We start from the raw sequence: 26,576 nt of genomic DNA, 5'->3' as shown, positions 1-26,576 counted from the left end.
ATTTAATGAAGTGTCTTCGTCTCAAAACGAGCCAAACTGCAGCCAAGCCTTAGCAGGTCTGTTAGGCTGTAGCTTGGCAGGTCAAATGGGTATTAATGAGGTCATCAAACCCTCTTTATTGGGATTTGTTTGTCCCTAATGGTAGTTTTGTTTGCTCCTGTTCTGTGATTGAATGTATTCATTAAGCCTTCTCTCACACACCCACCTATACTGGTCAGTTGGCCCCTGGCCCTGCCCCAGGATCGCTTGCTCACACACACACACACACACACACACACACACACACACACACAGACACACAGACACACACACACACCCACTCACGCATGCACACACGCATACACCTTTTAATTCTACCCTATTCTCTCTCTATCTCTGTCTCTCTTTCTCTCTCCTCTTCTATCTAATGGGAGTTGAGAAAGCCAAAGGCTGGGAAACAAAAGAAGCCATCAAACATGGTTTATGTAACGCGATTGCTTTTGGGGCTGCTGCCTCGCTGCAGTGCAGTTTCACCGGGTGCCCTTTCTCTCTCATTTATACAATTCCCCAGCGCACGCACACACACACACACACACACACACACACAAGCACACACTCACTCACACAGCAATTTGATTTGGCAGAGCATGAAAGATAATAACAATAACAACCACCAACACAATAGAATAGTCTAGGGGAGACAAGCTGCTGTTGTAGTGCTCATGGTTTCCATAGAGACCTTAATTGATTCATTTTTCTGTTCAATACACTAAACCACAGGTAATTATAACCCCTAATTTCCTAAGTGTTGCCTAAGGCCATGCGATAATCATCTGTTATTACAGAAAATGTTTGGAGCTCTGAGGAGTGTCTGGCCTCATCATCATCAAGCTCATCCTCTGCACGGTACGCCATGACGAGATTTGTTTTCATAATGAGGAGTTTATAGTAAGGCTTTGAGTTTGATTAGGTTGGGGGAACTTTGCTGTTGTTTATCTGCTGCGGTGTGTTCCGAATCTCTTGCTATGGAGTTGGATGGATCTCTGCAAAGAATGCAATTAACTGGTTACTGCAGGACATGATTCAGTCTGGGGAAGGGCAGTGCAGAAGAGGGTCCAGAGGGGCTGGGAAATCGTTCTTATGATGTAGGAGTGGAAAATGTGCCCTTTACCCTTTCAAAGACTAAGGACCCAATTTAAGCTTTAGCTTGAGGTGCACCTGTCTTTTCAACAAGGGATCAAGTAGCCAACCTAAAACGAAGCTAAAAACGAAACGTTGAGCCTTCATTTATATATAACATTTATATATATGACATTAAGAACTATTATCTTTGATTATTTTTTTTTTGTTATACCTTCCCACCTTCCTATGTGTGATGTCTTTTGGAGAAAACCATAGCTGCACCGCTCCTGGTACGAAAGGCTTAGTTGGCCTAAATTCAGCCTTCAGGCTTTCTTTTACCCACAAACTGAATAATGAGCTTGGCTGAGAGACGCATTCCAAATAGCTTAATTACTGAACATGCGTTAACATCAGCCTTTGTTTGGCTCATCTTTTAGTGTTTATGATTAAATCATGTTAACTTTATTACAGTGTAACATTTTTATGGTTTATGGGCATATGGTAATTCTAAGGAGAGTCAAGGACAATTGCTCTGAGCCCTTGGGGACTTTTTTGTTAATCTTTGAAAGACATTTCCCCCACTGCTAAGAACTCATTATGGGAAAACACATCATTCAGGAAGCTATAAAGCTTAGAAATAAGTCAGAAGGCTATACCTGCTGAGAGGCCAGTATAAGGAGGAGCTGAAATGGTTCAAGTGTAATTATGAGGTCTTAGTTCTGGGGCATTGTCCTCTGCAGCTAATTGTGTTCTAATGATGGTGTCGTTAATTGATAACTACAAATGTGATTTCACTTTGACCTGTCTCACATACTTTTTAAATGAAGATTTACAAGTTCAGTCATGATTAGGCTATAAAATGTCCATGATGGCCATAACCATGATCCTGTCCCCCAGGAGACTGCATTATCATTAGCCTGTCTGCTGTAGATGAAAAGTGCAATTTGAAGTGCTGTCATGTCCATGAGTGAAGCGTCTATGTCCACGAGACGGGGCCCTAGCCAGTGTCCTATCTAGATTAGGTGTCACATCGTTTAGTCCACTGACCCATGAAGAGACATCTATAGCAGCAGCAGTGAGACGTCTCTCTCTCTGCTTGGTCCTCCTCAGGCATCGTCCTCCAACTTCAAAAGACGACCCCGCCTGCCAGTAGCCCGTGTCTCTGCGGGGCGGTGGACGAAATTCCAGTGTGGTGTCACGATCAGAATGTTGGCCGTTTGGATTAGTGCCATCGAGATTCATTCTGTGAAAATGACCTGGTGTCTTGCAGCTTTTCACATGTACAGTTTTTTGGAGATTTCTCTTTCTTCAGTAGTGGATAGGCCGACTGATTTTCGAAAAATATTGTTTGTTTGTTGACACATGGTTTCCATGACGCTTGTGGAGACAAATGAAAGGGGTTCTTTTGTTATGGCAACTGGACCATGATTCTATATGGAATGGATTGTTTGATTCTCATTTGTGTGTAACAATGCACTATGTTCAAATTCATTATGTATTTTCTCACTCTTTCTCTCTTTTTCTCTCTCTCTCTCTCTCTTTCTCTCGTGTGTGTGTGTGTGTGTGTGTCCATGTAATCGATAACCGCCCTGTAGGTTCACTTAGATTTAAGAGGTGGAGTTAGCATGTTCAATAACAATACCTTTAGGGAGAACAACACACGCATGTCAGTTTTAACACGGCTAATGCCTCCAATACAGCATAAACATCAAGTGAACCTGCAGTACAGAGACTAAGCTTAAATCTTTTATCATGAAGCCTTGTGCCTTGTTTCTTCAAAGTGTAACATGGTGTATCTCATCCTCTTCTCTTCTTCTCTGTCTCTCTGTGTTTGTGTGTGTGTGTGTGTGTGTGTGTGTGTGCGCGTGTGTGTGCGCGCGCGCGGTGGGGGGGGGCATCCATCCTTCCATCATAATCTACAGATTATTAAACAAAACATGGATAGTTAACTTCTAATAAGTGACTGATTACTGCTTGAGTTAGCTGTTTTGTGTGTGAAAGCTGTACGGGTAAAGGATGCCAGTCCTTGAAAACAGGCCAACCCAACAATCCCTTTCATCCCCTTTAATTCCAGCGCGTGGATGAATTCTATTTGCTCAGAAGGTTTCGCAGCCTCCGTAACTATGAGCGATTTGGAAGTGTAATGTGGGAATCATAGTTTATGTACATTCCTGACAGAATGCACGCCAGTATCTAATTCCCATATAATTGACTACGTATCCCACAATGCAATTCATCAGGGAAGCATACGCCCCTTTTAAACACATGATTTTTGGTATTCGACTATCTGGTCACAAAATACGGGAAAACGCTAGCTCTTCATGTGTATATTTTAAACTATTTGCCGTTATATTTGATAGCGCTACAATGAAACTGCAATGCTTGGTCGTTATGCTGTGCCTTGGCGTCGGGACAATGGCATCAAAATACTCCCGGGAAATGAACGACCAGAAGGCGTCTGTTGATGGGAAGAACACGGTAGAATTCAGGATAGCTAAACTCAACCAGGTTTGGGAGAAAGCTTTAAGGGTAAGTAGCTACCGATAGCTAGCTGTATTTGCCTAGAATAATGCAAAAAAAACGTCAGTATTTATTTCAGGCTTCAATGGCGAGTCGTTTTTATTGCTGATTTGATTTAATTGCATCCCAGATGTTCATGTTGCCCTGTCTGTCTGTCTCGCTCTCTCGCCTGCTCACTCACTGACTCAAATCAATATTCCCTCTCTCTCTCTCACACACACACATACACATACACATACACACACACACACACACACACACACACACACACCTCGAACATAACCCCCAATTTAGCTACCCTGCTGTCTCTTGATATAATCTGAGTGACTGACTGTTAAATGCATGTCTCCCCCTCAGATGCAGTTGCCCCCGGTGCGTCAGAGTGAGCTGCACAGCGACCTGAAGATCCAGGAGAAGGATGAGCTCCAGTGGAAGAAGCTCAAGGCGGAGGGGATGGACGAGAACGGAGAGAGGGAGGCCAGGCTGCGACGCAGCTTCAACGGTGAGACAGGGGGGGTAGCACATCTCTTTGGGGCTTTACACACGTCCCTGGATAATACTGCGGTGGTGTAACCCAGTTGAGACGGTAAACTCACTCCACCCGCGGCATTGAATTGCGAACTTTTCGGTGGCGTAGGAGATTTAGGTGTTTAGGAGACGAGCATGTGTTGGCAAAAAAGAGGACGCAGGTTCAAGACTTGTGTGAGCTTGGAGTGTGAGGAAGCAATGCTAATGTGAAGCAACTTGATGTGTTTTTCACTGACTTTGATGTTTTCCTTTCACGTTGTCCCTACCAGCACTGTTTCAACAGTTCTAGTGGATGTGTAACCAGAGCAGTATAGCTCAGCTTTGTCATGTCATTATGGTAGAAGTGCATCTGAATATCCTAAATAGGCATCCTCTCCTTGTATCCTCAGTGCAGCTGAACTGGGCACATTAAAGCTGGTGGCATCTTCTTTGAGCTGTGTCAGGCAAAATTAGCAGGCCTACAAATATCGTCTGAGAGGCCCATATATTTTCACTGAATTAATCTAGGTGGAATAATTGATAAACTACTGGCAAGACATTGCCAACTCATCAAGATTCCACGCCTGACACTCGTTTGCAGAAAAGCCTTGAATTCTTAATCGGGTGTTTCATCTAGAGGGGTGGTTAATTGATTGAGTGTTCCCCACTGGGGAACTTTTTTTTTCTTTTTCTTTTTTTTAATATCTTTTAATTATTCAGCACTTTTAAAGGAGTCCTGTATTAAAGATAGAGGACCAAAGACATTAGGAAAGATGAAGGCCCTGCGGAAAAATCCACTTTGGTGGTTGAATTATGAATCAAGAAGGGAGAGGCTGTTGCCCGAGCGATTCTGATAAGCAGCTTGCTAGCTGATTTTCATGTTCTCATCCATTATTTAGAGAGCTATTCACTTTAGCTCTCTGGGGGGAAAGGCAGGGAGAGTGACACTTCACTAAAAACTGGCTGAAAGCTGAAGTTGACCCTGTACATTGATCTTGGGACAGTTTTGTGTGGGGGTTTTTTTGCCTTTACGGATGAACGTAGTATGGAGAGTCATGCTGATCCTAGATCTGTGCAGCTTCTTTGCAGAGTGCTTTTCTGGTCAGTTACTTTATGAAGGGCAGGTGTTTGTTTTGTTCTATGAAGTGGTGGACATGGGGGGGGGGGGGGGGCTTGGGGTACAGAGGAGAGGAAAGTGTGTCTGTCCATCTGTCCTCGACTCAAATCTTCTGCTAAACATCTCAGATGTCAACCGAACCACACTGTTTGCCCAGTGTAAGTTCTCACCATTAGACAAATTATTGACTGTAAGGGTAATACGTGTTATTTCTAACTGGTGTTGTTCATCTTGTGCATCCCCAGTGATCCTGGCCAAGTACGGGATGGATGGGAAGAAGGACACTCGTCCCATGGAGTCCAACAACCTGAAGGACCACAACAGCAGGGAGGGAGACATGTTTGACGACCCCAGGCTGGACAAACTGTGGAACAAGGTCAGAGAGGGAAGGAAAGAATCCTGCCCGAAAGGAACCCCCCTTGTTAATAAAAAAAACTAGCTGAATAAGTCCCCATTAATAATTATTCTAATAATATATTACATGTATAAAGCGTTCTTCTAAGCACCCGTAACACCTTCTGCTCTTCTGATCTTATTTCTCTCATCCTCCCCATATGTTGTTATATGCTTTCTCCATTAATCCAACACAACATGTGTACCCAGCTGGACAGAGGGAGATGGAGCTGTTTACATTTCTCATGACTTCTCATAATCACCGATCAAGCCTCAGTCGCTGTGACTTGTCTTGGAGGTGAGCTTCTCAGTGTCTCCCTCTCTATGACATCACAGGCCAAAAGCTCGGGTAAGTTCTCAGAGGAGGAGATGCTGAGCCTGAAAAGAGAGTTCCAGCACCACAAGGACAAGATCCACGAGTACAACATCGTCATGGATACCATCAGCAGGACAGAGGGTGAGCCCTTCTCCGTGTCTTTCTGTCTTTCTTTGTTCGATTGTTCTCACTCACTCTCACTCTCTTTCTCTAAAAAAAAAAATGGCCACCAGAAGGTTCATTAGGATCTCTTGTTCAAGACAGCAGTTTCCTTTGTGAATTGATTGCGTGCAGAAATTTGACACCCTTAAGGTGTCATTTGCCCCATTCTTGATGTCACAACAAGGCTTCATTTAATAGACCAACTCACCCTTGTGAGTTTAGCAACAAGGAGGATTTTTGTAGAAAAAGTAAATGTGCATCAATACATCATTCATAGTTCTGAAGTGGTTGCCTAGCAAGCTGATTACCGGAACAGACATTGATTTTGAAAGATACCTGCCTGCTAACGCTGACTATTTGGATAACTATAGTTGGACTTGCTGAAGCATCCCTCAACTTACGATTAGCCGTTTTACGACAGCGATGCCAAGCCTGGTGCTTCGAGCCTGTTTGATCAGTTGGGCTTTCTAGTGCTTTCTAGTGCGCCCTGTATGATCTCCACTTTGTCTACACTCTGCAGTTTGTAAGGTGGTGAACTATGAAAACACTAGCAACACATCAAATCCTCTGGTGTCAAATCCTTAGTGGCGTAGCACACTAATGCGCTTACCACGTAATCGCAAGGTTCCTGGTTCGATTCCGACCCTCGACCTATCTTGCATGTCATCCCTCCTCTCTCTCTCCCATCCTTCCTGTCGATCTCTACTGTCTCTATCCCAATAAAGCAGAAATGCACTAAAAAAACACCTGTCCCATCAGGTTCTGGTAACTTAAGCACTTTATTACAATTGGATTAAATCCATTCGATTGTGTAGCTACAGCGAGCTAACTTGTCTTAGGCTTGCCATCCACCAAGTTCGCTAGCCAACTAAAGCACTTTGATGATAGAAATATCCACGCCCTTTGCCCCGTTTGGCCTCATAAGTTGCCTGAGTTTTAAGCACCGAATAGACCTGGAATAAGCCCTGTTGAAACCTGGCAGTGGCTGTGGGAGAGCAGTTGGCCTTGGCATGCACAGCATAAGCGCTGCTGTGGAAAGCCGGCTCCTGGGATACATGCAGGGCTTTATACGTTGCTGTGGTTCTGCATTTTCAAAGTCTTCCCATTCAGGTTCGAACTCGGGTTCAAATTCAGGTTCATACATGGCTAAAAGTCTCTGGCTGGCTTTGCACTATTGTGTTAGCTAGCTACCATGTGGGGTTTGTTTTGGTTCTCATGAAGGGCTGAGGCAGTGACCGTACTGTCAGCAAATCAGAGCTGTGGAACATGAATATTAATGGCAGGGTTTTCCTCAGGATTTTTGAACACGGTGGTGCTGAATTGCATTATCAAAACCAATTTGCTAAATCATCACTAAATATCAGGTTAATTTGCTCTGAAATATTTACATGGTGCAGAGCCATGTCGACAAGGAGGCACAGTGCCTCTCTCACATTATTTGGGAAGAACCCTGAATGGTTTCTGGAAACACACCCACAGCAGCAGACTGTATTTCCGAGAGAAAAACAAGCTCGGGGGGGAAATCAATCATAAAAATTGTTGTTGACGATTTTCCTTCAAAACAAACGCGCACATTAGTTTATGGGATGCTCAGGAATGATAATAAAAATTAAATGCAACCAACTGGAGAGGATCTTTTAAGAAATAACATTGACTTGAACAAAAGTGATTTGTTTCAGCGTAGCGGCTAATGATGATGTGGCATTTCATTAGTGTCGCTAAATCTGGAAGATGTGTTTGCTGGTGATGAATGAAGGTGCGAAGTGTTGACTCTCTCTCTGTCTCTGCCTCTCTCCCACTGTATCCCTCCCAATCCCCCCCCCTTTTTCCTCCCCCTCTCCCTTGTTCCAGTAGAGATCCATAAGAATGTGATCTCACCTCTGGAGGGTGAGGTGAAGGACCACGTCCTCCACCAGAAGCACACAGACCTGAAGGACAAGATGAGGGATCTGAACCAGGGCTTCGAGCGTCTGCGCAAAATCAGCCATGAGGGTTTCAGTGAGGACAGCGGTGAGATTTCTCCAGTCACCAATACAAGCATGATAGAACACTATGGGGTCACCTGTAGCACACCATATAGAATGAAGCAATGTGTTTGGTAGTGTGTTCTAAGATAGAATGAAGCAGTGTGTTCTAAGATAGAATGAAGCAGTGTGTTTGGTCGTGTGTTCTAAGATAGAATGAAGCAGTGTGTTCTAAGATAGAATGAAGCAGCATGTTTGGTAGTATGTTCTAAGATAGAATAAAGCAGTGTGTTCTAAGATAGAATAAAGCAGCGTGTTCTAAGATAGAATGAAGCAGCGTGTTCTAAGATAGAATGAAGCAGCGTGTTTGGTAGTGTGTTCTAAGATAGAATGAAGCAGTGTGTTCTAAGAACATGCTGCTTCATTCTAAGTGGTATTGTAGACATTGGAACACAGACTGTTTCCTTGACGGTAGTTCTCTCCATATCTGAAAGTATAACAAAGTACATAGTGTGCTAATGTTTGTTGGAGACAACCGATGTAAAGGATACCTATTGAAAATGTCTGCTGTGTGTTCCACATTTAGTTTTGCTCGTCTCCTGCAGGGTATGTTGCTGTTCAGGTTGCTAGTTAATTACCCGTCCTGTTACTTATTAATCAATAATTAAAATAACGTTAACTGTAACTATCTAAATGACTTTCTCTAATTAAAATGATCTCTCTTTATTGGTCTGTACAGGAGCTCATGCATGAAAGTGGTTGTTGGATGTTTTGCTGAGTCCTCAACCTTCATTGGTTTTGTGCTGTTTGTCCTTGTAGGATTTAGGAAAAAAAATGCTCACATCAGATAGTGGCTCTCTGTTCCTTCTTTGATGTTCTGTTTCTTTCTCTCTCTCAGAGACACACACACATACACACACACACACACACACAGGCGTCTCTTTACATCTTTCTTCTATTCCTCTAAAGCCCTACAGTTGTATTGTTAGTTGTTTGGGAGGGTTGACAGTTGCAGTCTGCTCAGGAGTTAGACCTGAGGGTTATCTCCTTGATGCTGACTCATGCTGACTTTTTCCCCCACTCTGCTGTGCTTACTCCCTCCTTTTCTTTCCCTCTCTTTCTTTGCCTCTCCCACTTTCCCTGATCTATTGCTTATGCTCTCCCCCCCCCACCCCCTCTCTCCCTCCTCCCTTCTTTCCCCATCCCCACCCCCCCCCCTCTCTCTCTCTCCTCCCTCCCTCCTCCAGAGTTTAAGGAGCCCAGGGTGATAGAGCTGTGGGAGATGGCCAGAAGAGCCAACCTGAGTGAAGATGAACTGGACTCTCTCAAGGTGAGTTCCCACTTCTTTCTCAACTGCTGTCCAAACGCCACATGCTCTGGACTGTTTTTAACTAATGCCAAGTGAAGTGAAGATGAGTCTCAGGGTCCAAGAAAATACCACGGCCCCCAATGCAATCAATTGTTAGCATCCGTGTTCAATAACAATGTCTGTAGGGGGAACAGCTTGTGGGCTGTGTCAGTTTTAACGCCTCCAATACAGCATAAACATCAACTGAACCTGCAGTGCAGAGACTAAGCTTAAATCTTTTATCATGAAGCCCTCTGCCTTGTTTCCTCAAAGTGTAACATGGTGTATCTCATCCTCGTCTCTCTCTCTCTCTCTGTGTTTTTTTCTCTCCTCTTTCTTTTTTTCCTCCCTCCCTTCCTCCACTAGGAGGAGCTGAAGCACTTTGAGACGAAGGTGGAGAAGCACAGCCACTACCAGGAGCAGCTGGAGCTGTCCCACCAGAAGCTGCGTCACGTGGAGGCGCTGGGTGACCAGGACCACATCCAGAGGAACCAGGAGAAGTACAACAACCTGGAGGAGAAAACCAGAGAGATGGGCTACAAGGTAGCTAGGAGGGAGGGAGGGGGTAGGGAGGGCGGGTGGGCCGTCGAATGGGTCGTCTCACTAAGTCGGGGGGGGGGGGGGGGGGGGGATGAAATAAGTACAACTTGCAGAGAAGACCAGAGAGATGGTCTACAAGGTAGGAGGTATGGGGGGGATAGAATGTAAGAAATGCATGAAATAATTCTGACTGTCTATGCCTACAGCATTCATCATAAACATCTCTGTCCACATCAGAGAAGGAATACTAATGTAAAACTCTGTCTTCACCTCAGATGAAGAAACACATGCAGGACCTGACCAGCAAGATCTCTCGCAACGGACTGAACCGTAATGAACTCTGAGAGTCTTCGTCCCCCGTCCTCTTCCTCATCTCAGCGAAGGCAGCAGGAGCTGCTAAGCTGCCTTTGTCGTTGTACCCCATAGAGATATATGACTAGAGAAAGCACTGGCAGTTTTTTACCGTTCATTAGATCACATGACAGCACATGTGACAGCATGAGGAGCGCCATGTAGTCAACTAGGGTGGGACTTCCTAGGAGCTGGGAAGGCATCAGCCAATTGGATCATCAACACATGGTCTTCTTCAGTAGGATTCTCAATTGTAAATGGCTTTAGGGTGTATGATGCCATGACTACTGGTGCCAGTTAGTGACTGACCTGAGACACCGGAGCTGTGAATCACCCACGTTTGATCACAAAAGAAAAAAGTAAAGTTGACTACATGGCGCTCTGAATATAAGCGCCGTTCATTTAGGGGAGTGTTGCCCTCTAGTGTTTATACATCGATGTTGCACACACACGTCCCCTCCACGTTCCTCTTTTGGAGACCACTTTTAGACTCGTAAACTAAAGGAATCAATGTTTTTTTCTATGTACATTTCATGTGTGATTTTTTTCCATGGTACTTTCAATGATGATACCGTTGATTAATGGTTAAGCCCGATGCAATAGGATTGATTGCTTGTAAATACTGTGTGTATAGCTGCATTTTGATAATTACTGTGTGTACTCATTGTGTAATACCTGTCCTTGACCAGAGTCAAATGTATACAAATGAAGGAATTTCTGCTTTCATTAATGGTGTTACCGTAAATGAACGAATCAGCGATTAACAAATGTAATGACAGCGTGTACTCACTGGTTAAGGGGATATGGGCACATGGGTGAAGTCACTCTGATTTTGAATCTCATGACGGATAAAAGATCAGCATAAGCTGATAGTCAAACAAAGAAAACCACGCAGGCTAGACTATTGCACTTCTGTCCTCTATCACAGCTTGTGAATGAGTGGAATCCTGGTAAAGCTCTTATGCCTCCCAAGATTTTCACAAATACTGTTAACACAGATCTCCTGATAGTTCTTTCCCATACTAAAAGCAGAGCATAGGTCCATGGTTGTGTATTCTTCTGCAAGTCTGAAGAACAAACCAGGAAGCAGGTTTGTAAGTAAAAAGTAAAGTAAGGTACAAGTGAATTTATAGCTATTGGGTCAGTGGCTTCTGGTGTGAAGCATGGTATGCTGCCCACGAGATGGAGTCTTGGAATATGGAATACTGTATAAACAGGTATGTACAGTTATGTGCAGTGTATTAACAGTCGTATTAAAAGAAAAATATAAGGATATGTGCATTATGAACAGTATAGACAGATATGTACAGAAGAGCAGTGGTATGTAGTAAGAGCAGTGTGTACAAGTGAGGACACAGTATGTACAGTTTATAGGAATACTGTAGGGTAGAGTAGTGCAATTGTCCGGGGGGGGGGGGGGGGGGGGTGCAGGTTGTCACCTAGGTGCAGAGTTGGAGTTCAGTCGAGTGACAGCCGCAGGGAAGAAGCTTCCTCTGAACCTGCTGGTTCGGGTGCGGAGAGACCTGTAGCGCCTCCCGGAGGGGAGTGGGGTGAACAGTCTATGGTTGGGGTGAGAAATGTCCTTGATGATGCTGCGTGCCTTACTTACATTATGAACAGTATAGTGATGCATTGCCTCTGCATCAGGTGTAGTTACATGTGCAATAGTGTGTTGCTCTGGGGTTAGATTACTGCCTCGTTTGTCTCTAAGGTTGTGAAGAATGGCTGTTTTGTGCTGTTGAGCAACAAAGTCTGTGCCTTTGAATGTAAGGATTGTAGGTTTGAATCTGGGCAGTCCTGGGGTCAGTTTTCTGAAAGCTTTATCTCAAATATCAGGCCTGCTCTCTCCTTGATCAGAAAAGTTCAAGATTCAAGATTCTTTCTTTGTCACGTACATAAAAGTATACAGTGAAATGCAAAAGTGACAGTGCCACAGAGGAGTGCAACAATAAGTTGAAAAATAAATAGAATATAAACAGCAGTATAAACAGCAATGTACACAATGGAATGGCTATATACAATGGCAATGACAGGTTGACAGTACAGTTAATTACAGTGAAAGATGAGTCTACAATGGGTAGTTATGTGTGTGCGTATCTGTTATGATGTCAGTGAGTGTGTGAGTGACTTGAGTGGGGCACTGGTGGGGTCATCGTTGATAATGATGATGGCATGGGGGAAGAAATTCAGTCAAAGCCTCTGTTCTTGCTGCATGACAGCGAAGGCGTTTGCCTGACCGCAGCAGCTGGAACAGTCCATTTTTCGGGTGGTGAGGGTCCTTCATTATCCTACAGGCTCTGGTCCTACACCTGCTGGTGTACAGGACATGGAGGGGGGGGGGGTGTTGGAGCTCCCATGGTCCTTTCTGCAAGGCGTACCACCCTTTGCAGAGTTCGCCTGTCCTGGGCTGTGCTGTTACCAGCCAGGATGCTCTCCACAGAGTAGAAGGACTGAAGGATCCTCCGGGAGACTTTGAATTTCCTCAGCTGCCTGAGATGGAACAGGCGTTGCCTTGCCTTTCCCACCAGTGTGCTGATGTGGGTAGTCCAGGTCAGGTCTTCTGTGATGTGGACTCCCAGGTATCCGATGTCCAGCGGCGTGTAGGTCCTTAGTTGTTGTGCTCTCCTGAAGTCCACAATCAGCTCTTTTGTCTTGGAGACATTCAGGATGAGGCTATTCTCCTGACACCAGAGTGACAGGTCCGCCACCTCGTCCAGGTAGGCTTTCTCATTGTTGTCTGAGATCAGCCCCACCACGACTCGTGGGTGTACAGGGAGTAGAGGAGGGGACTAAGTACGCAGCCCTGGGGGAACCCTGTGCTCAGGATGAGTGAGCTGGAGGTGTGTCACCCTGACCACCTGTGGCCTGGACGTCAGGAAGTCCAGGATCCAGGCACACAGGGGAGTGTTTAGTTTTAATCCAATCATTTTATCAGCCAGTCTGGTGGGGACTATAGTATTGAACGCTGAGCTGTAATCTATAAACAGCATTCTCACATAGCCCCCCTTCTCACTGTCAAGGTGAGAGAGAGTGGTGTGGAGGACCTGGGAGACTGCATCATCCGTGGATCTATTTGGTCTATATGCGAACTGCAGCGGGTCGGAGGGAGGGAGGAGCAGATGTAGTCCTTAATCAGCCTCTCAAAGCACTTCATGACCACTGAGGTTAGAGCCACGGGTATGTAGTCATTCAAGCAGGCTGGGCACAGGGACGATAGATGATCTTTTAAAACAGGTGGGTACTACAGAATTAGCCAGTGAGAGGTTGAATATAGTAGTGAACACAGGAGCTAGCTGGTTAGCACAGGTCTTCAGTACTCGCCCAGGTATGCCATCTGGGCCAGCAGCTTTCCTTATATGCACCCTCAGCAGAGCTTGTTCAAAGTTGTTCATTGTCAACTGTTTTAAGAACAGGTATAGCTGCTACAGTTCTCAATCTCTTGAGCACATTTCTTGAAACAGTGTTCAACTTTTACCAAACACGTTTACCAAAACACCACATTTCTTTTTCACATTTCTAACCCTAACCCTAACCCATATGTCACAAAAGCTAATCAGTGCATCAAAAAAGTATCCTTTGTTTCAAGTTTCAAGTTTATTTGTTACGTCTCATACACGAGTGCAGGGAGTAAAATTCTCATTATTAGTCATTATTATTGTAAGAGGTGTTGTTAAAGTGACTGTGTGCTAGTAGAGTCCATTCTGTGGGTGTTCTGGGGGTAAGTCATGGGTTTGGGGTAGACTTGTTCATGAGCCTGATGGCCTGGGGGAAGTAGCTGTTGGAGAGCCTCTGAGTTTTGGCCCCGAGGCTCCGGAGGAGGCTCCGTCTTTTGGACGGCAACAGTTCAAACAGGCTGTGATTGGGGTGGCTGGGGTCTCTGATGATCCTCTGGGTTTTGCTGACACATCGCTTGTTGTATATGTCCTGGATGGAGGGAAACTCACATCCACTCATGCGCTCAGCTGTCCGCACCACCTTCTGCAGCGCCTTGCGGTTGAGGGCGGTGCAGTTGCCGTGCCAGGCAGTGATGCATCCCGTCAGGACGCTCTCGGTAGTGCCCCTGTAGTAGGTCTGCAGGATCTTGGGCCCCATGCCAACCTTCCTCGGGGGCCCAAGATCCTGCGGACCTTCTACTTTGTCATCTAATGAAAAGTTCAATCCACTACTCATTTCATAATGACACACTAAACAGTAACTATAACCATCAATATTCATTGCAGGTTGGACAACTTTTATTTGAAAACAAATCTGAAAAGCTGTAAGAATTTCACTCAGCAGAAAAACATTGTACTTTATAGTTTGTTAGCACTGCACCTGTTACAGAGAATATTATTGCGTACTGTGAGAACGTGTTCTTTATTTGAAGGAGAAGACAAACTACTTCTTACTTTTAGCTATTTATTTATATGTCAAAATTCTAGGCTTGTACAAGGACCACTTTTGGAGAAGAAAATCACCTCCAAAAATAGATGCATTCAAACAGTCAAACAAAGCATTTACAGTAAACAAAATGATTGTGATTGGCTATTTGGTTGGGGAGGAACCGTGGTTTAGACTTGGCATCCCTTGTTGTTCACGGGCCATCACATTAGTAAATTTAGCACACTGCAGTAATGTATTTTTATTATAGCAATAATAAACTGTTTTTATAAAAATAATTTCTAACAGTACTATAAATATAAATCATGTTCATCTCAAATATTCAGAATCAAGCAGGTAGTTGCGACAGCAAAAATGGCATTACTGTAGAACACAAAAAGTGCCCCAAAAAAAACATTTACAGTAATCTCTTCTCTCCTGTATGCCAGGCCACATGTTATATTTCCGACGACCTATTTCATTTGTGATTACAGACTGATTGTTAGTTGAACTGTTGAGCAATGAGAGTTTATACGTATGGAGTAGAGATTAACTATAATGGGAGAAATAGCTATATACTGTAAAGGAAATAACTCAGTTTTTTCGCTTACTCAATCGATGTTTGTCTTATATACTGCAGTTGGCGATCTTTTGCGTTTTGTGTGAAGGCAACATCGTTTAGCTGAAAATATTCCTTTGTGCTCGTATGTTATTGCTGTGCGTGTGTGACCTTCGGTTTCATACTAATAGTTGAAGAATCAATCAGCCCCTACAATGGCCTTGGAAGAAGTTGTTGCCTTCACCAAACAAATTACAGTAAGAAAGAATTGTTTTGGTTTTGTTTGATTGTGTTTTAGATTTGAGTTTACATGAGTTGCCTCCCTTTTTACCTGTCTTTTTGGCTACAGTGATTTGGCCTGGGAGTTACATCAAAACCATTTACTGCTACCTGCCTCTGACCCTACTTCCATGCTGTTCCACTCAAATGTGCTTTTACACAGTGTAGTTGTATGTGGAGTTTTACACAGTTGTGATGCTTCTGCTCTCTAGCAGTGGTTGCTAGTCACGGTTCATACAACCTTCACTCACAGTCTAGGATTCAACTCCATATACCAAAAGTCAGAACATAACTTTGTAAAAAGGTTTTTGGACAGTCCACCACTCACAATGTCTGTAAAGAAAACAGGTGTAGCTGCGTGTGCAGTAGTCAGTTTCTCTGGAGTTAGATTTCTGCCTTGTCTAGAAGGTTGTGAAGAGTGGCTGTGATGTTCTGTTGAGTGATATAGTCTGTGCCTTTGAATGTAAGGAAGCTAATGCAATACTTTATCGCAAATGTCAGGCCCACTCTCTCCAAGATTAGCAAAATTGTGCATTGTCAAATGTTTTAAGAACAGGTGTAACTGCACCACGGTTACAGTTTTTCTCGATCGCTTAAGCACATTTCTTGAAACAGTATTCAACTTAAACAGTTAACACATACCCCTTAATTTCATAATGACACACTAAATAGTAACTATAAACATAAATACTCATTGCAGGTTGGACAACTTTAATTTGAAAACAAATGTGAAAAACAGTTAGAACAGTTATTTCACACAGCAGAAAAACATTGTACTATATAGTTTATGGTAGTACTGCGCCTGTTACAGAGAATATGATTGCTTACTATAAATATAAATCAAGTTCATCTCAAATATTCAGAGTCATGCAGGTAGTTACAACAACAAAAATGACATGACTGTAACACAAAAAGTGCCCAAAAAAACCATTTACAGTCATCTATTCTCTCCTGTATGCCAGGCCACATGTTGTATTACTGATGACCTATTTCATTTGTGAGTACAGGCTGATTGTTAGTTGAACTGTTGAGTTTGAGAGTTAACATGGAGTAAGATGAACTATAATGGGAGAAATAGCTATATGCTGTCAAGGAAATAATTCCATTTTGTTGTCAACACTTACTCAATAGATTTGTGTGTCTTATATACTGTAACTTTTGTGAAAGCAATATTTAGCTGAAAAACTTGTGCTCATGCGACTTTCAGTTTCATCCAAATCCAATCTTCCAGTTGAAGAACTTGAGCAAAACTGCAACTTCCTGTCTTATGTCTGTGAAGTTAAGTATTGCATGCTCCTTAGTTGCAGAGTTGGTGGCATTGGAAATGTGCATTTGTTGTCAGCAGCGTCATGGTATGGAACATGCTACTAATGTTATTGCACTTCTTTTTTTGCAGGTGTCTGCGCGTCCCAGTGGTGTAATGGTGAAGGACAGGTCCCGCAAGCCCAGCTGAGGCCATGAGGTAAGTTGAGCAGTTTCCAAGTAACCTTCCTTTGGAAGGTTTAGGTGGTGGCTAATTATTGGTGAAGATGCTTCTTAGAAGAAGAATTTTATATAAAATTCTTCTTCTAAGAAGCATTTTTACCAAGAATTAGCCACCACCTAAACCTTCCGAAGGATGGATGGGGGATTGCCAAAGCAAAATTAGTGGGGGGGTATATAAATGACAAAAATAAACAGCTTTCTTCTCGATAACCGCTGCTGGACATTGTTCTGGAAGGGCGGGGGGGGACACTCCCTCACATCCCCCCCACTTTTGTCCGAGCCTTGTCCGCCGATGGTTTCTGACACAGCGCTGGTCCGAGCCTTGTCCGCACCTTCTGACCCTGCACCGATGTTCCGATGTACGGCTCCTCTACCTTGCGATAGCAGCCACAGGGTCTTGCACATGTTCCAGAGCTGTGAGCAGGTCTTGAACCTGTAACCTCCTGATCTTGGAGGAGCGGTATTAACCGCTGAGCCACAGCGCCTTCACACTTTACACACTTCGTTTCTTATACTTGACTTGAAGGTTTGAGGAAACATATTCAAAAGCATGTTCTAAACCTAGCTTCAGAGCCATGACCGGGTCTTGAACCTCCAACCCCCTGATCTTGGAGGAGCGGTATTAACCGCTGAGCCACAGCGCCTTCACACTTTACACACTTCGTTTCTTATACTTGACTTGAAGGTTTGAGGAAACATATTCAAAAGCATCTTCTAAACCTAGCTTCAGAGCCATGACCGGGTCTTGAACCTCCAACCCCCTGATCTTGGAGGAGCAGTATTAACCGCTGAGCCACGACTCCTTTGCATTTTTTGCAATTCGTTTCTTATACTTGACTTGAAGGTTTGAGGAAACATATTCAAAAGCAAACCTAGTTCCAGAGCCATGACCGGGTCTCGAACCTACAATCTCCTGATCTTGGGGCAAGGTATTAACCGCTGAGCCACGACTCCTTTGCATTTTTTGCAATTCGTTTCTTATACTTGACTTTAAGGTTTGAGCAAACATATTCAAAACTGAACCTAGCTCCTGCTTCACACTTTACACGCTTCGTTTGTTATACTTGACACAAAGGTTTGGGGAAACATATTCAAAAGCATGTTCTAAACCTAGTTACAGCTCCAAACCCCTGATCTTGGGGCAAGGTATTAACCACTGAGCCATGACTCCTTCACACTTTCCATACTTCGTTTGTTATATTTGACTTGAAGGTTTGAGGAACATATTCAAAACCAAACCTTCCTCCAGACCCATCACCAGGTCTTGAACCTGCAACCCCCTGATCTTGGGGCAAGGTATTAACCACAGAGCTTTAACATTAAGGTTTGCTGAAACATGTTCAAAAGCAAGTTGAGGAATTTCACTAGGCGTATGTAACGTCAAACACTTTGGACAGAAATCTAAAGCACAAGAGGTTGTGGCTCTGGTAGGATCTTGCCACATATGCACAATATTATCAGTTCAAACCCAGTCACTGGTCTATTCCTTATGTAGACACTGGTATGGTGCTGGCGATGATGGATGAGGTAGAACAAACAGTGAAGTGCCCCTTTAACGGAAATAAAAACAGAGCTGCTTCTATAGAACTTGAGTTTATTGTCTGTTCAACAGGTCATCAGATCAACTGTAGGAGAATATGGATTGTTTGCAACAATCCACATTACATACACTGTTTACACTTCCACTACTCAAGCAGTACATCAAACAAAACGTTTCCATGAGTGCTTAATGGCCGATATCTCTCTCTCTCTCACACACATACACACAACTGTGGTTCAAGGTAGACTTATAAGGACCTAAATCCTCAGAATTGGCAGTTTGCACACGAGCAGCATCAACCGGTTTTATGATTATGAAACCACTCACACACAGCTACAAAGGTGTGGCCTCTGTCTTGCCCTGTGATGTCTCCAGCTGCACCAGACTTCCAGAGGTGGGCCGGTTCTCTCCTGTCGTCCAGCCGTAGAACAATCTAGAACACACATCACAGAACCATCACTATACCTACACACACATCATAGAACCATCACTATACCTACACACACATCACAGAACCATCACTATACCTACACACACATCATAGAACCATCACTATACCTACACACACATCATAGAACCATCACTACACACACATCACAGAACCATCACTATACCTACACACACATCATAGAACCATCACTACACACACACACACATCATAGAACCATCACTATACCTACACACACATCATAGAACCATCACTACACACACATCATAGAACCATCACTATACCTACACACACATCATAGAACCATCACTACACACACACCACCTTGACATCACTGCGCTTCTCTCTCTCTCTCTCCCACTCACTCAGCAACGTAGTCCAGCGGTGTCCAGGAAGTGTAGTCCGCGTCTGGCATGAACTTCCTGTTCATGGGTGTGTCCAAGGTGACGCTGTGAAACAGAGAGATGGGATTGGCTGACGATGGCTTCTTATCGCTTGTTTTGTGTGTGTGTGTGTGTGTGTGTGTATCTGTATAAACATTGGATTGGGTTGGCTGATGATGGCTTCTAACAGTCTGCTGTGTGTGTGAGACTCACGGCAATATGGCTACAGCAGCAGAGCCTGGGGGGAGGCCACTGTTGGGTCCTGCTAGGGACTGGCACAGCTGGTGAACTGCCGCTTTCGCCATCCCATACCCCAACATACCTGGAGAGAGAGGGATGGAGAGATAAATAAAGAGACAGATGGATGGATAGAAATAGAGAGGTAGATGTTTGCTATCCCACCAGACATCAGCCTGTTTGATGCCCTTCTCTGGACTCAAACAATGAAAGGCCAGACCCTGCCATTTTGTTTGTTCATAAGCACTTGAATAACAACAAAAACATTGATGATGGTGTGTGTGTGTGTTCATTGTACCTGGTTACATTGCCCTCTTCTTGTGGTCAACACAACACTGCCCTCTTGTGGTCATCAACGCAACACTGCCCTCTTTTGGTCATCAACACAATACTGCCCTCTTGTGGTCATCAACAAACCTTAGATCCATTTAACATTACATACAATATATAAAACCTTTATTTGTGAGTGCCACTACTTACCTAACCCTTTTTTTTTTTTTTTTTTTTACTTTTTTTTTTTTTATTGTACCCAGTGCCTTTCGGTTTTTTCTTATGAGATGAAAACCCTCGCATCTAAAGAGCACTTAGGAATAGAGATAGGGAGAGATGTTTGATATCTCATCCACCTGCTTTATGCACTTCTCTGAACACCAACTGAAATCTACAGCTCCCATTCTGAATGCATGTCACTCATATTCACTTGCAGTGCTGTAAGCTGGCAACAACAACCTTTTTTTTTTTTTTATAAACTGAGGAATGAGGAGCTTTCAAATGTGTGTGTTGATCTGGTTTGACCATTTGTGTGTGTGTGTGTGTGTGTGTGTGTGTGTGTGTGTGTGTAGTACCTGGGGTGCCGGTCAGGGAAGCCTTGGCCCCCGCCAGTGTGAGCAGCCCCCCCTCCTTCAGGTGTTTGGTTGCTAGGTGACTGGAGATGGTGGATGTCCACACACTCTGCTTCCACATCATGTCAGAGTTCTTATAGAGAACTAGAGAGAGAGAGAGAGAGCTAATTAAGCACTGTATCGAAACCTTTTAGGAAGGAGAAGGTGAGAGGCAGAGAGAGAGAGGCCCTTAGTACTCAGAAGATGAAAGAGTTGGAGAAATGAGTCAAGGAGAAAACAGGGGGTTGTGTGACAGGATTGGCATGTGACCCCTGAAAGTTTGACCTCTAACCTTTAGCTTTGGCACTCCCGCCCGCCCAGCCTCCTGCCACGCATAAGATGGCATCCACCTTCTGTTCCCCTAGCAACGTGGACACATCCCCTGTTACCTAGGCAACAACACACACACACACACACACACACACACACACACACCATTTCGATCATCTCAGCTTGCAATGTTGAAACATCTGGGCCAGATTTTATTGGGTGAAACAGTTTTGTTGTGAATAGTGTAAAAAGTGCCATCATCGACTCACTGACTACATTCATTCTGCGGTATGTGTGTGTGTCCTCCTTACCTGCTCCGCCTGCTGTGTGAAGGAGTCAGTCGGTGCAACCAGCACGTTGGCGTTCGCCTCCTCGTTGGCACTCAGATCAACACATGCTACCCACTGTCAATAGAAGACAAGTCTCACTGCAAATAGCACATTAAGGCCCCAATCCATAATTCCAAACATCAGCCCTGCCACCTAAAGCTGATGGATGGGGTTGGAGAAATGTTACCACTCAAATTCATAGACAGAACTCATGATGCAAGGACTCATGATGTTGACTGAAACAAAAAACCACACTGCCGCACTCTATCGCTGAACAAAAACAAACTACTAGTTTGTTGTGTGTTATTTCTTGCGTAAAGTTGGAATCAAAAATACTCATCAAAAGTTGTTTTATCTGTTTCACCCTGTTCCTTCATGCCAATCGCACCCTATCCCCTGAAGTCGCATATCAAAATAAGTATTGAGCAAGACTGTCGATCTTCAAACAATTTGAAAGACTCTTATTTTGATGAGGGTTACGGGGACGCTTAGCATGAGCTAGAAGTTTATGTTGGAGTAAAACACCGTTACACTTTGGGCTATGATGGCGTAAGAATCAATGGATATCATGCATGTGTCCAACAACAGCCTCAGAAACTATGGATTCTAAGAAAATTAGTCTAAAAATAAATCTGGCCTAGGTAGATATAAACGATACATGTGTATTCAATTATATGAAACAGACTAGAGCGTATTTTGGGATTGACGCATGTGTTTCTGTTTGTCTGTCTCTCAGTGCTCACCCAGTTCTTGGACTTGAAATACTGGACACATGTCGACCCCAAGGCTCCTTTTCCCCCGTAAATGATGACTCTGCGTGCTTCTGCGGCCGACATACCGATCTAGTGTTTCTTGATACTATTTGCACGCTGTCCGAAAGCAAAAATAATGTTTTAACTCGTCTACCTCGATAAAATACCAACTCCGGTTGGACTCTGTGCTTCACCCGGAAGTTGGGAATAAACAGATGCAGCCTCGCCCTCTGCGCGGTGGACCAATAGAAAACCTCTGCTCTGAAGCCTCGCCCACTGTGATTGGATAAAACGAATCAATTCATTTCCGTGTACACACTCGAGGTGACGTGACACTCTCTACTTTTCTTCCGCCTGTCACCTTTCAGTGCAGTCAGCAATACAACTCAGCTGAGGGTATTTCTCCTACATACAAACTGCTGTGATTTTTATAAAGAAAATGACCGAAACTGCTCTTGACACAACTACGCTTTGCTTGTTTGATGTCGACGGCACACTGACAGCAGCGCGCCAGGTGAGTTCAGAGATGACTTCATTCAAGTGGAGGAAGCAACGTGTCCACTGTCCAGATGACTATTTCTACCTAACCGTCATTAGGTCACTCATACTTAAAATACGGGTGTGGATTGTTCCACCATCTGTTGCTGCACTCAGTAAATTGTTATAGTCTAATGACATTAGCAATTAGTAATGTAGTCTAACAGAACCTAGTTCTGATTAATTAATTGATTACTTTGTCTTATGATGACTGTTGGATAGATGATTCACTTACTTAAACAAATGTATTTGTTGTAAGTCGCTTTGGATAAAGGCGTCTGCTAAATGCCATAAATGTAAATGTAGTTGGATAGCGTCCTCCTCCATGCATAGGACGACTGCATAGAGGAGGATGCTATCCGTCTACAAAGAGTGGTAGAACCAGATATTGCATTGTTTTGTCTGCTCGGATCCTGCTGATCGTGCCTGTCCGGTTACAGCGCGTGACTCCGGGGATGGACGAGTTCTTGCAGCGGCTCCGGAAGCGCGTGCGTGTCGGCGTGGTGGGGGGATCCGACTATAGCAAGATCAAAGAACAACTGGGGAATGACGGTAAGTGTGTGTGTGTGTGTGTGAGAGAGAGAAAGTGAATGAAATAAAGAGAGAGGCAGAGTCAGAGAGGGTGTTGAAACTGATCTGTATGGATGAATTTAGCTTACCTCAGATGACCTTTTCAGCTTGGCTCTATAAGGTATAAGCTCTAAAGGTCATCATACTGTACCCTCCCTGTATTGCACACTTCAGCCTCTGCCAAGAGGTCTGATCCTTATGGTCTGTTGGTAATGTAGTGCACTTCAGCCACATTCCCACGCTTTCCCCTCAAACACTACGACACACACACACACACACACACACACACACACACACACACACACAGAGGATATCATTGTACTTATACACAATTCACCCTTTGAATAATGCTGTGGTGAATAATGCTGTGGTGTGTCCCGTGTTGTTGTGTGTCTTCAGTGGTGGAGAAGGTAGACTACGTTTTTGCTGAGAACGGGCTGGTGGCCTATAAAAAAGGACAGCTGCTATCAGTGCAGGTAAGACAACATTTCATTGGCTGGTTCAGCAGGACAATGGTGGCGTTATTGCCCCAGTTGACTCTGAAGGAGAGGGAGGGAGGAAACAACTGTTGGAAATGGAATGCAGCCTAATCTCTGATTGGTGTGTTTCCGAGCCCTTTGTCTGTGATTGGTGTTTCAGAGCATTCAGGCGTACATGGGGGAGGAGCTGCTCCAAGACTTCATCAACTTCTGCCTCAACTACCTCGCCAAAATCAAACTGCCCCGGAAGAGGGGGACGTTTATCGAGTTCCGGAACGGAATGCTGAACGTGTCGCCTGTCGGTCGGAGCTGCAGTCAAGAGGAGCGGATAGAGTTCTATGAACTAGACAAGGTGAGTTTGAGAGAGGAGTGATATTCTCTCTCTCTCCGTTATGCTAAAATTACACTGTTTATGTGCTCATGTTGGCCTTAGTTGGTTGACCTCAGATCAGATTCCTCTACCACCATTCCTGACATTCACCACCATTATATCTGACCCTGAGTCTGTGGTTAGGGGTGCGTGCTGTGGACGTGTCGCCTGAATGAGCTGTCTGATTGACACGCTGTTCTTCCCACAGACGGAGCGAATCAGAGACAAGTTTGTCTCTGTTCTGCAGGAGGAGTTCAAAGGCAAAGGCCTGGCCTTCTCTATAGGTGAGTCTGACCTGTAACCCACTCTTGACCCCTGACCCTCACAATAACCCTGACCCCCCCCTTACCTCGCCTTCTCTATACAGTCGGTGAGACTGGCTCCTGATACTCTGTCAGGTCATCGCGTCAGCAGGTCTTCCCAAGTGTGAATACAGCTTCCGCTCTGTCTCCATCTGTGTGTCTCTCTGTCTCTCCATCAAGGCGGTCAGATCAGTTTTGATGTGTTCCCGGAGGGCTGGGATAAACGCTACTGTCTGGGTATCCTAGAGGAGGACGCCTACAAAACCATCCACTTCTTTGGAGACAAAACCAAACCTGTGAGTAGCATCATTGCTAATCAAACACCATAGACGTACTATTAGCATCTCGTGCTAACAAAACACAATAGATGTCACATTAGCACACCTGCTAATGCAATATATCAATTGTAACATTAGCATGCTATGCTACCGTTTGTGTGTCAGGGTGGAAACGACTATGAGATCTACGCTGACCCACGGACCATCGGGCACGAAGTGGGCTGTCCGGAGGATACGCAACGCATCTGCCAAGAGCTCTTCTTCTCCTGAGAGGAGAGGAGGGACACACACAAGGGCCCAATCTCAATAGTCTACAGTGGCTTCCTCTCCTCTCCTTCTGCACTGAGGCCACACAACACAAACGCCAACTCACAACAAACATCAGATATGTTGTTTTTACCTCTCCTGTGTCCTTATAGTATACAATCCATCACTTTTTGGGTGTGTTCAATCCATCACTTTTTGGGTGTGTTCTAATGGGGCAGTTGTTCCCTGTGCAGGGCACTGAGCGAGGATTATGGGAACTGTCTTTGGCTGGCTAGCCAACATAACTCAGTACAGTAGCAGCTAATGCACTAGTTAGCTGAGCAACATCTAACTAAAAATACTGTAGTTACGGTACTGTGGAATAAATGTCTGGCAAAGAGCTTTTGTTTACATCTCTGTTGTGTGGGGGGCTGAACTTGCGAGGATGTTACTGAGGGTTAGGGGGTAGTTAGTAGGGGGGTCAGGGGCTAGGGGTTATTTTGGGATTAGGCCAGAGGCCATTATGACATCACAAACATAACATGTACATAATCAACACAACATAATGTGAATCCAGATCTGTTTCTAAATAAATGTCTAAACTACAAAGGTTCCTTCGGTCTTTAATGGCAGTCCCTCATACACTCTCAGGAAACATACAGGTTCTCTCAACACTTTCTACAAACACTTAAGTGTTTCCATCTCTCAATAGGTCAGGAGACGGTCACTAGGTGTGTAAGATATCAACCTTAGGTTCTCTCTCTCACACACACACACTCTCGCCAGAGACACACACACACACACACACTGCAGACCTAACAACAGACCTCTCTTTCTCTCTCTTCAGACCTTCATGTAAACTTTCACTCAAACACTCGTCTTTCATCCCTTTGTATAAACCACAGTGTAAAACAGCAACATGAAAACAGACATCAGGGAGGGAGAGAGGGGCCACATCTCCTTGTCCTCCCTCTCTCTCTTTCAGCAGTCCGGTCCTGAACCCACAGCTGCTCTCTGAATCTCAGTACACACACAGGGCCTTTTCTCCTCTCCTTCCTTTATCCCATCGTCTCTCCTTTCTCTCTCTCTCTCTCTCTCTTTGTAGTGGCAGTGTGCCGTATCACACACAAGGGGGCGCTGTGGAGACCTCACACTGCAGCAGAGAGAGAGAGAGAGAAAGAAAGAGACGGCCACATCCATCTTTCTGCAGCGGTCGCTGGCCATGGCCGACAATGACATCACCAAGGGGGGTGGCCATCCCAGAGAGAGAGAGAAGTTCTAGAGCAGTGCTACAGTATAACAATTCCAGAGTTCCAGAGCGCAGGGCATTCTAGAATGCTTCAGTTCAGGGTTCTAGAATGCTGGGTTCTAAAGCACTTGGTTGGAGAGTGCTTGGTTTCCAGGGCACCAGGTTCTAGAGTAGAACCTGGGCCACGTGGGGGGAGTGTGTGCTGGCCAGAGCAGCAAGGAGAGGGATGTCATCACACTCGATCCTGAGGGAACAGGAGAACGTCAAAAATAAAAACATATATACCCTTGAGTATTAATGATGTACAAGAGAGGGGTGTGTGTGTGTGTGTGTGTGTCCTCACCCTAGAGCCAAGGCCAGCTCCTTGGTGCTGATGCGTGTGTGTCCTCTCAGGTACTCCGCTAGCAGTCTGCTCCTGAAATACAGCTCCTGGAGATGGTCCTCCAAGTGACTAATACACTACAGAGGACAGACAGAACACAGTCACTGTGTGTGTGTGTGTGTGAGAGAGAGAGAGAGAGATTGTATGTGTGTGTGAGAGAAAGAGAAAGATTGTGTGTGTGTGTGAGAGAGAGAGAGAGAGAGAGAGAGAGACAGAGACAAAGAGAGTGAAAGAGAGAGAGAGAGAGAGAAAGGTTGTGTATGTGTGAGAGAGAGAGAGAGAGATATTGTGTGTGTGTGTGTGTGTGTGTGTGTGTGTGCGT

General features: G+C 44.6%; 4 protein-coding genes across 6 annotated transcripts in view; 2 read left to right on the top strand and 2 right to left on the bottom strand.

The window, feature by feature from the left end:
• The first annotated feature begins 3,365 nt into the window (after nucleotides 1-3,365).
• lrpap1 (low density lipoprotein receptor-related protein associated protein 1) lies at nucleotides 3,366-11,045 on the top strand. Of its 2 annotated transcripts, none has more exons than XM_083693372.1 (8): nucleotides 3,366-3,630; nucleotides 3,979-4,123; nucleotides 5,491-5,621; nucleotides 5,975-6,095; nucleotides 7,971-8,126; nucleotides 9,328-9,410; nucleotides 9,795-9,971; nucleotides 10,244-11,045. In XM_083693372.1, exons 1-8 carry the CDS (start codon nucleotides 3,367-3,369, stop codon nucleotides 10,310-10,312), a joined length of 1,146 nt encoding a protein of 381 aa, XP_083549498.1. In that variant the 5' UTR covers nucleotide 3,366; the 3' UTR covers nucleotides 10,313-11,045. The 2 variants fall into 2 exon arrangements, with proteins under 2 accessions (XP_083549498.1, XP_083549497.1); XM_083693371.1 differs by having other exon boundaries at nucleotides 7,968-8,126.
• A 7,473-nt stretch (nucleotides 11,046-18,518) lies between these two features.
• Nucleotides 18,519-22,027, bottom strand: LOC310820828 (dihydropteridine reductase-like). Of its 2 annotated transcripts, none has more exons than XM_083692634.1 (7): nucleotides 21,833-22,027; nucleotides 21,072-21,164; nucleotides 20,783-20,879; nucleotides 20,455-20,595; nucleotides 19,586-19,694; nucleotides 19,311-19,438; nucleotides 18,519-18,974 (listed from the first exon to the last, which is right to left on the bottom strand). In XM_083692634.1, the coding sequence occupies exons 1-6, from the start codon at nucleotides 21,923-21,925 to the stop codon at nucleotides 19,351-19,353; spliced, it is 621 nt and encodes a 206-aa protein (XP_083548760.1). In that variant the 5' UTR covers nucleotides 21,926-22,027; the 3' UTR covers nucleotides 18,519-18,974; nucleotides 19,311-19,350. The 2 variants fall into 2 exon arrangements, with proteins under 2 accessions (XP_083548760.1, XP_083548759.1); XM_083692633.1 differs by having other exon boundaries at nucleotides 19,355-19,438.
• A 149-nt stretch (nucleotides 22,028-22,176) lies between these two features.
• pmm2 (phosphomannomutase 2) lies at nucleotides 22,177-25,082 on the top strand. Its single transcript, XM_083692897.1, has 7 exons — nucleotides 22,177-22,355; nucleotides 22,819-22,930; nucleotides 23,348-23,424; nucleotides 23,588-23,779; nucleotides 24,006-24,081; nucleotides 24,280-24,395; nucleotides 24,543-25,082. Exons 1-7 carry the CDS (start codon nucleotides 22,281-22,283, stop codon nucleotides 24,645-24,647), a joined length of 753 nt encoding a protein of 250 aa, XP_083549023.1. The 5' UTR covers nucleotides 22,177-22,280; the 3' UTR covers nucleotides 24,648-25,082.
• Nucleotides 25,083-25,427: 345 nt separating this feature from the next.
• The window catches only part of fnip2 (folliculin interacting protein 2), a gene marked incomplete at its 5' end in the record, with an annotated part of 9,501 nt that continues 8,352 nt past the window's right edge, over nucleotides 25,428-26,576 (bottom strand). Inside the window, 2 exons of the mRNA XM_083692811.1 lie at nucleotides 25,428-26,116; nucleotides 26,216-26,331. Of these exons, the coding sequence (XP_083548937.1) occupies nucleotides 26,038-26,116; nucleotides 26,216-26,331 (195 nt within the window). The 3' untranslated portion in view covers nucleotides 25,428-26,037. The remainder of the gene's footprint in view (nucleotides 26,117-26,215; nucleotides 26,332-26,576) is intronic.

This window comes from Argentina silus (assembly GCF_951799395.1).
Source record: "Argentina silus genome assembly, chromosome: 21".
Classification (NCBI taxonomy): Eukaryota; Metazoa; Chordata; class Actinopteri; order Argentiniformes; family Argentinidae; genus Argentina; species Argentina silus.
The sequence above is the reverse complement of the archived record's forward strand: the minus strand, read 5'-3'. Positions and strand labels throughout refer to the sequence as shown.

Bases quoted from the DNA above. Each gene is read 5' to 3' on its own strand.
- lrpap1 (XM_083693371.1), top strand. From the start codon at position 3,367: ATGATTTTTGGTATTCGACTATCTGGTCACAAAATACGGGAAAACGCT. The intron at 4,124-5,490 runs GTGAGACAGGGG...GTGCATCCCCAG, and splicing joins GCTGCGACGCAGCTTCAACG to TGATCCTGGCCAAGTACGGG. The intron at 5,622-5,974 runs GTCAGAGAGGGA...ATGACATCACAG, and splicing joins TGGACAAACTGTGGAACAAG to GCCAAAAGCTCGGGTAAGTT.
- pmm2 (XM_083692897.1), top strand. From the start codon at position 22,281: ATGACCGAAACTGCTCTTGACACAACTACGCTTTGCTTGTTTGATGTC. The intron at 23,425-23,587 runs GTAAGACAACAT...TTGGTGTTTCAG, and splicing joins GACAGCTGCTATCAGTGCAG to AGCATTCAGGCGTACATGGG. The intron at 24,082-24,279 runs GTGAGTCTGACC...CTCTCCATCAAG, and splicing joins AGGCCTGGCCTTCTCTATAG to GCGGTCAGATCAGTTTTGAT.
- LOC310820828 (XM_083692633.1), bottom strand. From the start codon at position 21,925: ATGTCGGCCGCAGAAGCACGCAGAGTCATCATTTACGGGGGAAAAGGA. The intron at 21,165-21,832 runs GTGAGCACTGAG...TTCTATTGACAG, and splicing joins ATTTCAAGTCCAAGAACTGG to TGGGTAGCATGTGTTGATCT. The intron at 18,975-19,354 runs GTGAGTGGGAGA...TGTGTGTTCTAG, and splicing joins CCGCTGGACTACGTTGCTGA to ATTGTTCTACGGCTGGACGA.